At 39.4% G+C, this 15,360-nt stretch overlaps 1 protein-coding gene across 1 annotated transcript in view; it reads left to right on the top strand.

Moving 5' to 3' along the window:
* The first annotated feature begins 8,608 nt into the window (after positions 1-8,608).
* The window catches only part of LOC149813418 (dual specificity protein kinase YAK1 homolog), a 32,042-nt gene continuing 25,290 nt past the window's right edge, over positions 8,609-15,360 (top strand). Inside the window, exon 1 of the mRNA XM_089992044.1 lies at positions 8,609-9,189. Coding sequence (XP_089848170.1) covers positions 8,995-9,189 — 195 coding nt within the window. The 5' untranslated portion in view covers positions 8,609-8,994. The remainder of the gene's footprint in view (positions 9,190-15,360) is intronic.

The following is a 15,360-nucleotide window of genomic DNA, read 5'->3' on the forward strand; positions in this document are numbered from 1 at the left end:
CATGACTATGAAGGTTTGAAGCTACCAGCTGCTACGTCAATGAGCATTGACTCTAATTTCTCCCTAATCAAGCAACATGAAAACAGGAAAATGCACTCAACCAGCCGAATGCACTAAGTATCATTCGTAATGAAACTTGCACAAGACGAATGCGAAGCTGTCCTCCATCAGGCATCAGCAAGATTGTAGCGTCCAAGCTATATGCTAATGCTGGGTCACCACAATGATTATTATAATACTAATTACGGGAGTTTAAGTGGTTCCGGGATTTGGATCGCATGGAGGGTAATCTATACTCCGTATCCTATTCGAACCCATGTTATGAGGACACCGACACAAACACGTTTCCAGACTCAATGTGGATATGAGATACGAGCCTGCAAATTTTTTTTTGAAAAACATGGACAGATTTTTTTTTTTTCTTAATTGATAATACATGTTTAAATTGTAGTGTATGAAAACAGATTTATCATCGAAAGTATTAGTAAAACATTAAAATAGTAAAATAATAATATGACATTAATATAAAAGATGTCATTACATGTCGTATTGCATGTCCATGTGCCTCGCTTGTTACCGTGAAACATGACCCCAAATAACGTGGTTTCAGACCTATTAATAAACGGGTAGCCACGTGTCACCAAGGAGTCTCGGTTCGAATTGGAGGTGGCCATCAGGCCGGCTCGATTTTTTGTGTAAGGGCCCGATAGGCCTGCCCCGTACCTTAGGTCGAGCCTAGACCGACTCAGTTATACTTAGGCTCCAGTCGGACTCGAGTTGGGACCTTTATGCTTGACCCAGTTAAAGGGCCGGGCCTGCCTGTTCGACCCTGTGTAAGCCCAACTTGAATCTTGCAGTCCAAGCCCCCCCCAGTCACAGACAGGACCGATACCCGACAGCCACTCGGGCACCGAGCCCGATGGCCACCCCTAGTTTTAAATTTGAATGACTTGATCCACAAGAAACAATCTCTCTCACACGCATATAATATATATATATATATATAATATGACATGTATGCAAACATCCATAGAAAGAATAGAATTAGAGATTTGAGCATATAATTGGATACTAAATACACGTGGGGCTCTTAGGTGCCATTGCATGCAATTCCTTTTATTGTTTATTTTTTGAGGCACGAGAATCCCCCACAATTTTTTTTATTTTTCTAGGTCAAAGAAAAACTCTTTCTAGAGCTCCGCACTTTGTTTTTCTATGTCAAAGAAAAACTCCATCAGCTCCAAGGGGTTGGCATAGTGGGGTGGGGACTTGGCTGCCAGACGGGCGGTCAAGGTTCTATTTTCATGGGGCGTCACCTCTGTGCACAAGCCAATGTGTAGCATAGGTCTTGGGGGCGAGGTCCTAGCCTTTGAGTTTTAAGTTGCTGGCATGACAAGCCTAGGTATAGTAGGTTGAGCCAACGCGATCAGGTCTTCGTTTCAGGTGCAGTTTCTTTGTGTTGTAAATTAAAAAAAAAAAGTAAAACTCCTTCATAACCACATACACGTATTGAAAGGCTTTCGGTTGGTAAAACTCATGATTTTTCCCTTTTTTCCATCAAACTTTGGCCCTGCAGCAAATGATACTTTTTTTTTTAGGTAAAACTCTTGACTTTTCCTTTGCTTGTCAAAGACCACATCCAATTTTGACTTTACAGTAAAGGGTACCTTTTGAGGGCCAGTTTTGAACAATAGTCATTCTCGAGCCGAAACAGGTTATATGTCCCCCCCCGAACAGGGCATCTCATGCTCGGGGGTCCCCAAAAGCACCACGTATTTAAGCCTTTGCGTCTCGTATCCCTATGTTTGTCAACATTAATTAACATTAGAGTTTGATGCGATTGCAAAGACTTAAGTACCCTCTCCTCCATTGGTGCCAAAAAAAATAACGATTCTACAAAAGGAGTGATTGTAAAAACTTAAGTGCCCCAAAGATGATTATTTAAGACCCAGTCTCTGCACTGCAGGATTATTCGAGAAAGAAATCTCTCTTGGAGGAGGCCATGAACATCAACCTTCTCACTCTCTCTTCTCTTTCTGCTTCTATGCACATCCAGCAGAAGATCTTACATTGCTCCATCAAGCACCGACGGACCTGCACATTGACTGTTGTGGAGCTTGATTCAGAGTTTTTACCCTTACAGAAGGGGGGTCTGAGAGCTCCTCCCAGCGTGGGTAGCATCATTCAACTTGATGAGTTGTGGAGCTTGATTCAGAGTTTTTGCTCTTACAGGAGGAGGGTTTGGGGGCTCCTCTCAGCGTGTGTAGCATCGTTCAACTTGATGAGTTGTGGAGCCTGATTCATAGTTTTTGCCTTTACAGGAGGGGTTTTGGGGGCTCCTCCCAGCGTAGGTAGCATCATTCAACTTGATGAGTTGTGGAGCCTAATTTAGAGTTTTTGCCTTTACAGGAGGGGGTCCGGGGGCTCCCCCCCGATGCGGGTCCCGCTGCATGGTCAGCGGGAGGGGGTCCAGCGGGGGCAGCGCCCCCAGACCAATTTTTTTTGGGGCCTTGTATAATTTTTTTTATTTTCTTTCCCTCTTTAAACTATCGAAAAAGAGCAATAAAGCGATTTGTAGTGTCTTCCGCAAATCACTATAGCGATTTATAGTGTTATTCAGTAAGCAAATCGCTACCCGAATTAGGACCAACTTGTCATGGCCATATCTCCATAACCGAAGATCATATTCCAAATCCGTAAAAAATGATGTCTTTGTTATTGAGTCTAGTTTATTTCTGTAAATTTGTAGTGATTTATATGGTCATTTCATTCTCTATTTTAACTAAAAACCAGACCTCTATTATTCTGTATTGTGCAACCCAAAAACACTACAAATCGATATAATGATTTGCGAAAGACACTATAAATCGTTGTTGGAAGACCAAATAACACTATAAATCGTTGTGGGGCTTATTGGAGACCCGAAAATACTACAAATCATTGTAGAAAGGCTCGTCAATACTACAAATCGTTGTTGGAAGATTGAATAATACTATAAATCGTTGTTGGGCTCGTTGGAGACCTGAAAACACTACAAATCGTTGTATGAAGGCCCGACAATACTACAAATCATTGTTGAAAGATCTGATAACACTATAAATCGTTGTGGGACTTGTTGGAGACTCAAAGACACTACAAATCATTATAGAAAGGCCTGACAATACTATAAATCATTGTTGGAAGATCAGACAATACTATAAATCGCTGTGGGGCTCGTTGGAGATCCAACAACACTAAAAATCATTGTAGGAGAGTTATTGAAAAATCGTGGGAAAGAAACAGAAAACGAAAAATAGAAAAATAGTGTTAAAGAAAACGCTTTATTGCTCTTTTTCGATAGTTAAAAGAGGGAAAGAAAATAAAAAAATTATACAAGGCCCCCAAAAAAATTGGTCCGGGGGGCAGCGCCCCCCGACAGGGGCTGCCCCCTCTGGATCCCCGCTCGCTGACCGCGCAGCGGGACCCGCGCCGGGAGGAGCCCCCAGACCCCGCTCCTGTAAGGGCAAAAACTCTAAATCAGGCTCCACAACTCATCAAGTTGAATGATGCTACCCACGCTGGGAGGAGGCCCCAAACCCCCTCCTGTAAGGGCAAAAACTATGAATCAGGCTCCACAACTCATCAAGTTGAACGATGCTACAATCAGTGTACAGGTCAGTTGGTGTTTGATGGAGCAATGTAGGATCGTCTGCTGGATGTGCATAGAAGTAGAAAGATAAGGGAGAGAGAGTGAGAGTGTTAATGTTCATGGCCTTCTCCAGGGGGAACTCTTTGCCTCCCTTGATTTCTTCTCTAGAGAGAGAGAGAGGGGGGGTTTTACAGTGTTTTACAAAGAAGGAAGAAGAAGAAGATGACAATGAAAAGTTCAAACAGACATTTTTGATGGCTCAGTTTCGTTTCGCCGAATGACCATCGGATCGCCGGCTCGCCATCATTTCGCCAAATCACCATCGGCAAAATGATTAAGGTTCGTTTCATTGTGTAGACTTTGAAGAGTCAACATCATCCTTGACTTTCTGGATGGAGGACATGTTTGTCCTTTTTTTTAACCGTTTGTTTTTTCTTTTTTGAATGAAAGGCATTTTTGTTATTTTCTCAAACCGTCGTTTTATGAAAAGAATTGCAAGAAAGGGCACGTAAGTCTTTGCAACCGCAACAGACTCCAATGCTAAGCGATGTCAACATACACGGGAATACGAGCCCCATGTGCTTGTATACGTGGTGCTCATTCAGACCCCTGAACACAGACGTGGGATTCAGTGAATCATCGGGGGAGAACATACACCACCCTCTCTTCTCGAGCAGAGTCGTCACAGAGACCTCGTAGATAGGGTTCGAGATGCACATGAACTCACGGTCGTCGTCGAGCAGAGAAGGAGAGGCTCGATCGACCACTGCTGTGGCAGCGGCCTTGGATGGGTGGAGGAAGCCGATCATTTGGAGATTAGAAGGAATGGGGGAGGGAGACTCTAGGGCTTCCTTGATCATGGTTTCTTTCTTGATGGAGAAGAGGAGTTTGGGGTTCCCAAACACTCCCTGTGCTTATAGGCTGTTTGGGAAGAGCTTTGGGACGTCTCCGAATCCTACATGTGAACCAGAGAACGAGATCTCGTATCAGGGCGATGAATCGGCCACTATAGGGACGACGAAAGGAGCGATGGTGGGGAGGCGGAGTTCGAGGACGAGCGTATTGTAGAGCTCAGCGAGGATGAAAAGGAGGAGTGCAGCCACCAGCAAGACGAAGCTCAAGACGATCACAGGCACTCCGCCCATTTCTCCCACCGATCTGGTGGTGGATTACAGTGCAAATGGGCGTAGGAAGGACACAGAGCAGTAGAGGAACAGACGAGGGCTAAGCGGGAGATAGCTTCTAAGTACAGTTCACACATCATCATCAAACAATAGACATTTGGAACATAGCTTATTAGTACGGTCCAAACAAGCGTTGGACTTTGAAACAGTTGTTACAGAATGAACAAAACCACTATTTTGTTATGTTTTTTTTGTTCATTTTGTTTAACTCTGAACAAGCCATCAAACATACCTTTAATGCAATAACTTCTTGTGTCATGTGCCCTTTCAAGCTGTCCCCACTTTCCGTTCTTGTTCTATTATAACCATAGTTACCGGAAGCGTCTTGTTATATGGTAAAACTCGTTTTTGCATAAGCTCACTTTGAAAGGAGAAGCTTTCAGAAACTTGCTTTTAATATATGAGAAACTCAATTCTTTTCAGTGGAAAACCAGCTTCATCTTTATATCAATTTGTATCTGTACTTGCATTATTTTTTTTATCATATTTTACTCGTGCTTGATATTGCTTTCTATGTGCTATTTTCATTTTTTTTAATGCATTTGCTTACTCGCTTCCCAAATGGTATCCCACCTCCCACTTCATGCTACTTTTTAACACTCGCTTCCCTGCTTCGGTTTCACGTATCTCTTCTCGTATCAATTTGGTTTCCTGTAACTATAGTTATAAGTAATGAATGCTACTCAATTAGTGATTTGGTGGGAAAGTGCCATAGGATTTGCTTAAAAAATATTAAACTGATTCTGAATACAATTATTAATCAGATTTGGTTTTCTGACTAATAATAGGTGTTAAAATTGAAAGACTATCAAGGGTTAGACTTGGTTTTCTTTGCCCACTGACATCGCTGCCGTGCTATGTCTTGCCACTCACTGCATCCCCCACTTGATTGAATAAGACAATCTTTGCAAACTTTATGCAACTAATTAACTTTACCAAATAGTATAACACAGTGTCCATTTGAAGGTTACCAAATACCCAGCAAGCTATGTCACATGGACACAGAAATGCGGGGCCCACGATAGGGGGACACGATTTAATGTGTGGAGGATCAATGCGTGCACGTCAGGGGACATGTGTTATTTTATAATTTCAATATTTTAAATTTTAATAATAAATACGTTTATATATATATATATATGATATACATTTATATATATATATATATAACATATTTAAAAAATATCTTTCATCAACTCAACAGTGAAAAAGCCGTATCCTAGAATCCTATTTTTCTAAAAAGTTGCAAATTCAGGTTTCATACTTGTATCGAATCCTCTTGTGTCAGTGTCATTGTGCCAGCATGACATGACACATCTCACACCTTTTCCAATTTGGGTATATAACTAGGTGTGAACCACGATCTTTATAGATTTTTAGTTCTTTTCTCTTGAATCTAACTGTATGGATGTGATCAACTCTACATGCTTGGTTTTATATGGACAGGCTTTTGAATCGTCCGATTATGATACATAAACAATATTTTTTATGGCTTTAAAATAAAAAAACTCATAATCTTTATAAATATTCAAGTGCCCAAAAATCATATTTTTTCATCAAAAATATACTATTCAACCGTTGATTCCTAGCGAATTCACCGTGCTGAACACATCTACACGGTTGGATTTCCAAAAAAAAATGTTGAAAATGCCCAATTCACATAGTAGTACTCATATTCTAGTTACATATATAACTAAGTATCCTCATTAGGTTTTGGAAATATGAGTATCTTCACCATATTTTAACAATATATAAAGAAATTTTGGTAAGTTGCGATTAAATTTGGTCATGGCCCATGAGGCAATGTTGTTCAGTTTACCAAAGGGGCTCGGCTTGTGTGTCAGGACCAGTTAGTTCACGTCACCTTGTGTTGAGACGTTGCAAGTTCGAATCCCTATGGTATAGTTGTATAACTGGTAGGGGTCTGCCTAATCCCTGTTTTCACTGTCTAAAAAAATTTGTCCTTCGTTTTTTTTTTTCCTTTTTCTTTTATAAATCTATATTTACATAAGTAATTGTTTAGAAGGAATAAACTCTTGGATCATCCTATTCTAAACGTAGGTAAGTTCTTTGAAGGGTAAAAAAAACAAAATCAAAGGCTCACAATGTATCAGATTTTCATAACTCATGAAATTGTAAAACAAAAGATTCTAACAAACGAACCATATTGAACACACCTATAGGGTTCTATCGAGTCAATGCAACATGCAACTACAATTTTTTGAGGCGACATAATGTTATGGCGCCGCGATCAAATTTAATCTCTTAATGAAATGCTATTATTATTATTATTATTATTATTGTTGTTGTTGTTGTTGTTGTTAATAATAGTACTATTATTATTAATGGTAATCAAGGATATGCAAAACAACCAAATTGGGAAGGCAGGAAATTTGCCTCTTTAAGCCATTCCACAACAATGCAAATAGATAGTCACTTGGGTCAGGTCAGATTTGGTCCCATATCATTTAATTGAATTTGGTAGAGCATATGACATCCATTGCTTTATCACGGTTGGGGCACGTAAGGGTGGGTGGTTATGTTCTTAACTTGAAGTTTTACCTCAAGGAGGTAGGCCAAGTGACCTGGTTTTTGGTGAAGCTTTTCTATGTCACAAAGACACGAGATGCAGATTCAACTCGAAAGTTCATTTTTTTTTTTGGGAAAGAGGATGGGAGGACACATAATTTGTTTTAATTAACAACAAACTATTTTTTTGATATTTTAATGTTAAAAAATGAAATGTCTACTGAAATAAAACCTTAAAATGTTAAAAAATAATATTAAAATATGGTCCGTAAGTGTCTACGTGTCCCAACTTGTCACCAGGGACACACCGCCAAAATGGTGTGTCCCTGTGACATAGAAGCTTTTCCTTCATCTTTAGGAAAGAAAGATATCCACTTAATAATTAGATTCAGATTCAATAGTAAGCATTATATTTGTATTTGAACTTAAATCTAAACCAAATTAGAATCCAATAGATAACCCTAATCTCAACTTGTCGGGTCTGGATTTGCTATTACCTATTTCCATCTGATTCCAAATTTATCCAATTATGCAACATCCGATTAGGTTGGGTTCGGTAATGTCAACATCAATCCGATCCATTTACATCCAATAAGGCGTCACTCACACGTCTTGGACCATTCGCCTTGTTAAAGAAAATAACCAATTGGACTTCCTATCACGTACAATCCGATTTGGCCGTATCCATGATCCACTAGGCTCGTGACCCAGACCCACCTTGATGCTACCCACTCACAGACCTAATAAAATCCAAAAGGAAGCACCATCTTTAGGGTATCTGAGTAATCCGAATCCATTTAGGCACATTTGGTAAACCCCTGGTAGATGCAGTTAGATACATGAATCGGATCCTATTTGGGTTAAAGATCCCAAAACGACCGGACCGACATAGATCCATATCTGATGGGGCTGTTCTACACGCATAGTCACAAACGTCAGCCATTTTTTTATATAATAGTATGTTATTAATGTGATATTTACATTTTTTTATATCTTTTTAAATTTAAATGTACCGATATTTAAAAAAAAAACAACTATTTTAAATTTATTCCGAGATTTTCCTTTATACTAATGAACTCGCGAGTGAGTGAGGTGGATTCTCCTGGGGTCCATCCGAGTCTGACGATACGAGTCGGTGACGCATGTACGAGACGGCACCAGGGTGGGTCCACTGACCGGTGACCACTGACCCAGGGTGCGGTCGGCGTTAACCATGGTTAGAAGGCATGCGGGGTGGTATAAAAGGCGTGGGCAGACAGACGGCAGCCGGAGTCACCAAAATTAGTAGAAAGAGGAGGAAAGGAAAGAGGCGGAAGTGGAGAGGAAAGAATTCTCCCCTTCCCGCTCCCATCACCAATCTCCGGCGATCTCCGCCACCCTCCGACGTCCCTCCTCCGCGGTTACCGACTCTTCCGCGCCAGATTATCTTAAAATCAAGCCCAATTCGCTCGCTTTTCCTCGCTTGCGAGGCGGCAATGAGGATCGCCTCGCCCCGTCCCAAGGGCGCCTGAAGAAGGCAGATAGATGGGATTGGAATCGTCCGGGGAATTTCCGAATTCAGGAATTGATCAAAGGATCGCCTTGCTGAACCGATGAAGTCCCTCGGAACGCTCATCTTCTTCTCCTTAGCTTGAACTCGGGAGGGGAGACGTCATGGATGAGCCGAGCACGAGCTCTGAGGACGACCCGAGCCTCCAGCAGGCCGAGGGGCGCCCTCCCGCTTCATCGTCATCGCAGCTTCTGCCGCCCTGGAATCCTTGCAAAGCACGGTTCAAGCCTTACACTGGTCTCCCGCAGATCAGAACCCCTCAGAAATCCGGTCGCCTTAGGGTGATCGTGAACAGACCGGTATTCACTTATTCCTTGTCTTTTGTGCTTTCTTTACGCCAATTCCTTTTGCAATTAACTTTAGGCGATCGGGCGCGACCTCAATTGGAATTAGGGTTAATTCACGCAGTTCTTGATCCTAAAAGGTTCGCTACCCATGACTAGTTGGCAGAATAATTGCCTGCTCCTGTTTCTTTTATAGTTGGCTGGCATCCAGACACATATTTATCGTTTCCTTAATTCGAAATCCCTAAAGCATGCAATCGTTTCCTTTTGTCCATTGACCTCACAGGTTTGGTCTCTATATATCGAATGCTTGGAAGAGCTTTTCCGAGGACGGCATTGCAATCTGCTGTGTGTATATGGTGCAAACTTTATATTCTGAGCTGGGAAACTCAATGGCTTGAATCTACACTAAAAGAGGCTCCCATAATATTTATTGCAATTGGTCTGTAGTTGCTGTGCGTCGGATAAATAATCTACGGTGAAGCTCGTGTTCTTGGTAAAGTTTGGTTCCCACAGGAGCCTGAACAACTCATAGTCCATGAGTGCATGAGAATATCACATGCTCTAGCTCACAAAGGGCAACTAGATGCCAGCTGACATCCCTATTTGTGAATGCTGATGTTTTTAGCTCTTGATTTTGGGAGTTCTCGAATCCAGGAGAAAATTAATCACCTTGGTCATTCTCTTAGGTTGTGATGGTTCTGATTTTTAGCATAGGGTTGTTTTGTTGAGAGTATGCATTAGTCTTCCCCTATGTCTTTGTGCAAGCATGTAGAATTGAAGTATACTTGCCAAATAACGGACACAGAGAAAGAGAACTTGTTGCAACTCTTCTACTCTACGGAGGTTCATATTATGCTTGCCCTAGCTACAAGTTAGCAGTCAATCTTTTGACATTTGGATGAGAATGTTATAGATGTGCAAAAGATGCACTAAACATTCTTTATAGAGACCTTTCTTCTATTCCAACGCTTAGGAAAAAAGGATTAGCTTATGTTCTATACCGTGAATCAAACACTTGCACTTAACTCGGTCTTTGCTTCTCTAGACAAGTTTAGTTCTCATGGAGAGTTCAACATTTCCTCTTGATGAAGGAATTGTGGACACTAGTATGCTTTGTCCTTACATGAGATATTAGATACATTATGAACAGTTATGCCATATGAAATCATGTCCTGTTCAAGCAACTTCCTTGAAAAACTTGATAGTTGCAAGACAGGAGAGAAGCTAAATCAGAGGAATGATCACTCTTTCTATGTATGGGTCCTACTACATGAATTTAGATATTTCTATGTAACAAAATCTTCTCTGACGAAGTTGCAAAGTAATTTTAAAATTTTGACATCTTGCATGATTATCTGAGGGTGCCTTCAGATAATCAGATCCATGTGAACACGAGGGAATTGAATAAAGATTAGGGTATTGTGCTCTGCTTGTTTTCCATCCTGATGAATGCTGAAAGAAAGGGGAGTGGGTGAAAAATTGAGAGGGCTGGAGGATGCCAATCTATCCATTTCTCAGCCTCTCATTGATCCTACTGAGAGAAACTGATTGGATTCTCCCATCTCCTTGTGCTGTATGCATTTTATTGGTCTAGCACAAAATATTGTTGGAAACATGATGAATTGAGTAGGGAGTTTCTAACCAATGACAGGGAAGCCAATCCATCCTTCTCACATCACTTGAATCTCATACTGATTTGTAATTTCTATCTATATCTCTCTGTCATATGATTCAAAATGAACCCGAAGACTTGGCTGCACCCTATATTAAATTGGAAAAGGGTGTTTTGGTTACACACTGAATCACTGATATTTATTTTTCAATTTGTGTATCATATTACTTTATTTGAAATATATTTTAAAGGAATTTGCAGATCATAATTGGTGTAGAAGGATTCGGAATATCTTGTTTTACTCATATTAAGTGAATCTTGCTAGTTAATATTTCTTGGGTAGGCTGAAGTTTCCATGAGCTCCTTTGTTGGATATATTCCTTCCAAGTCTTAACTATTAAAATTCTTGCACGTTTTGGGAATAGGTCTTCTACATAATTGCTTCGCTTTTCAAATTCTTCAATGTCTTACACTAGGTCATTTAGTTCATAGCTTATCTTCTTAGGTGTTCTCTTTTTTTGAGAGAGATCTTCTTAGGTGTTCTCATCAGGTTTATTGCTCTACTTTTTTGTATGATCTAATCATGTGATGTGGGTACAGGTGCAACATGACAATTTCGAAAACATGGGTGGGGTTGCGTCTAGGCTATATATTACATACTAGTACAACACCCATGCAAATTCATGAGATAATATACCTAAAAAAGACAATCAATTGTTAGATCATACCGTCTAAATAATAACTATACATAATAAAAGAGCAAGGCAAAAATATAAGAATTAAAAAAAAATGTTAATGCTAACTCAAACACAATAATAGTAGCAAGATTCAAAAGAAAATAATAGTATAATGTTGGTCTATAGCTGTAGCTGATGGATTTAACTTAGAATTAGGCTAGTGAATGATGCTCAAAGCCACAAACACCAAAAAAGACCAGCTCATTGAATAAAAAAGAAGTAGCACTCAGAATCAACACAACAGAAACCATTATGAAAAATAATAATAATAAAAGCTTATCCAACCAGCAGGCTTCCTTTTTTCTCTTGTATATTGCATGGCTCTTCAAGAAAGCATGAATATATATTGTCTAAAAGTACTTAGGAAAAGAAAATAATAGTATAATGCTGGTCTATAACTGTAACTGATGGATTTAACTTAGAATTAGGCTAGTGAATGATGCTCAAAGCCACAAACACCAAAAAAGACCAGCTCATTGAATAAAAAAGAAGTAGCACTCAGAATCAACACAACAGAAACCATTATGAAAAAAAATAATAATAAAAGCTTATCCAATCAGCAGACTTCCTTTTTTCTCTTGTATATTGCATGGTTCTTCAAGAAAACATGAATATATATTATCTAAAAGTACTTAGGAAGCCTCTAGAGTTTTAGTATCCAGGCAGTTTGCATTGGAAAGTTTAAATAAAAAAATTAGGGAAGTGTGCATTGTTGATGGAGAGAGAGGGGGGGAGGGTCAAAAGGGGATGTTTGCATGGAGAGAGAGAGAGAGAGAGAGAGAGAGAGAGGTAGTGTAAATGGGAAAAAGTACTGAATGCAATTAATGATGGTACATTGAGAAAGGAAGAAAGAAATATATACATGGGTAGGGATTCATGAAAGAAAGCCTTGGGAAGAGACAACACAAAAAATGGTAAAGAAAAAGAAGAAGATGCTGTTGAGAAGGAAGAGAAAGAGAAGGTCGGGAGGGAAGGGGTTAGGGCTGCACATTTAAGAAGGTACGGTAGGAGGCACTCAAGAATGATGTTAATAAATAGTAAGAAGAGGTAACCAATAAATGAAACAGGTGGACAATCATTTAAATTTTAATATTTAAAAAACTTGCAATTTTTTGTTTGGCTACAAACAAGGGTTCGGTCACTTTGAAGTGATATATATATATATATATACATGAAGTCTAAAATTCTAAAACAAATTTACTCATGAACCAAAAAACATTCACTTGCACTCTAACAATCATGTTCTGGGTCCAAGCAGACCAAGGTCTGTTGACAATTTATATAAAAAATGCAGCACACTCAGCCAGACCATGCTGCACCAGGTATGGGTCTAATATGATTGACCTTGACCTGGAACAACATGATCTGGGTCTTAGTATTGTGAAAAAGAAAAAATAAAAGCAATCAAATCCAGACCTGGCACAACATGGTTTGAGTCTCACTATTAAAAAAAAGGGAAGAAGAAACAACCAGATACAAATCTGGTTGCATTAGGTCTGGGAGTCAGGTGTGGATCCAAGTGGACCCAGGTTTACATGTAAAAGCATAACACCTAAGCCAGGCAAGAGTTACCCTCAGCCACGTGTTAGGAAAGGGAGGGGAGGGAGAGGGGAGAACAAGGGGAAGAGAGAGAGAACACCTTGCTGCTTCACTGGGGGCTAAAAAGAGGTCGATGCTGGAGGAGGTGAGGTGTCACGGGGCGTAGGCTCACAATGGAAGGAAAGGGGGTGGTGGGGGTGCAAAATTGAGTGCCCTCAATCCCCTGTGCCCCTTATATATATATATAGGCCCACTAGAATATGTTAACTGAAAATATGTGAAGTGGAGTATGAATCGAGATTTTCATGGTTTTTCTTTTCCTTAAATTTCACCATACGGATGTGATCTAGATGCTTGATTTTATATAAACAGACTCTTGGATCATCTGATTACGATGCATAAGAAGGATTTTTTAAGATTTGAATCAATGACTCAGAATTTTCGTAAATATTCAAGCATCCTAAAATCACATTTTTTGCTCGAAAATACATGATCCAACAGTAGATTCCTAGCAAATGGGCCATGCTGAATGCATCTGCAGGGTTGAATTTGCAAAAAAAAAAAGTGTCGAAAATGCCTAGTTCACACTCCAGTTCACATGTTTCCAGTTAACATATATATATATATATATATATAAAGTGGTCGAAAATGGACTTTGTCAAGATTGGTTGAGTACATTTTTAGACAGTAAAGTCGTTTGATTGCACTGCACACAACAAAAGCCATGTCCTGCTGTGTTGGAGGGTGCACTTGCACCCACATTGCACCACATTGACGTGGGTGCTGCGGCCCTTTAGTCTGCTTCATGCTACATAGTTTTGTCATGATTTCTATCCAAGTCTATAGAGGTTATTTATGAAAAAATTTCCTCTCAAGTATAAGTGATTCCTAATGAAGACCTTGAAGGAATGCACAAATTACGACCTTCCTAAATTTGTAAGTAGCCTTTCTAAATTGTATCTTTCCTATGGGATTTAGGAAGTTTCACATATGGTGTCGAGTTGAAGGGCCTCTTTCCCAATCTAGAGGCCATGGTGTGTTTAGTTTTTGTTCCCTTTTTGTTCCTTTTTTTTCTCTTTCTTATCTTATCTTTTTTCTTTTTCCTCCTCCTCCCACCCCTGAACCTTCTTCTTCCTTTTCCCCCTTTTCTTTTGTTCTTTTTCTTTCTTTTTTTCCCTTTTCTTTTTTCCTTCTTATTTTTTTCGTTTTTCTTCTCCTTTTCTTCTTCTTCCTCGTCTCACCCATCCACTCTCTCTTTTTTTCTTCCTCCTCTTTTTCTTCCTTTTCTCCTCTTTTTTCTTTTTGCATTCTTTTTCTTACTTTTGTTTTATTTCTATTCTTCACATGTATGTCTATGTTTTTCACAGATACATGAATATATATATATATATATATATATATATATATATATATATATATATATAATCTGTTTTTTCAGTTATATATATGTGCTTTGTATCTTATATACATATGTAGTTTTTATCTGTTTTTGTGGATACATTGTACAATATATATGTTTTATGTTCGATGTTATGCAATTTTATGAATTTTACGATATGTTACACTGAATTACACACTTATACTTTATTCATAGTTGCAATCATATGTTTGTTAATAAATTTAACTATTTATTGTAATATTTCTGCTTTTCTTGATGTTTCGATTTTTTGGTCCCGTCTGGTTTGACTAGTTTTGCTTAGGCCCCAACTAGTCCTTTAAGGGGTCTTCTACATAGGCTCCGACTTGTGCTTTTGACAACTAAGGGTCTATGACCTCAGCCATGAAAACCAAAACTTGGAACTTGCAGGCTCTCAATTGTAAAGTGTCAACTCTGCCTAGGTAATTACATGAAATCCCAAAACTTTGATATTTTTTTATTGTAGAAACTAGAGTCATACAAATGGAGAGCGCCATAATTAATGGGATTTAACGGAATATTGCCTTTACGAACCTATCATCCCATGGTAAATCAAGGGCATCTTACTCTATGAAAGAGTTATTGGGATGTTGCTTGTGTTTCGAAAGGGGACTTCTTTGTGATTTTTGAAAATTGCCTTGAGGGAGAGAACTTCTTTTGATTGTGTATCGTCTGGTTTGAGGCTTAAAAAAGAGTTTTAAAGGACTTCTCTCCAGTAAGGATGTGATTTTTGTGTTCTTGGTGCCTTCTAGGGACTTCAACAGTCTGCTCAGAGAGGAATATTGTAACTAGCCAGTGAAACTTGGTAGCTGCTCAAGACTATTCCTCGAGTTTGTAAACAAGTGTTAATTGTTCGATTGTCGATGGGTGGGAACACT

This window comes from Nuphar pumila, chromosome 16 (assembly GCF_984573655.1).
Source record: "Nuphar pumila chromosome 16, dmNupPumi1.hap1.1, whole genome shotgun sequence".
Classification (NCBI taxonomy): Eukaryota; Viridiplantae; Streptophyta; class Magnoliopsida; order Nymphaeales; family Nymphaeaceae; genus Nuphar; species Nuphar pumila.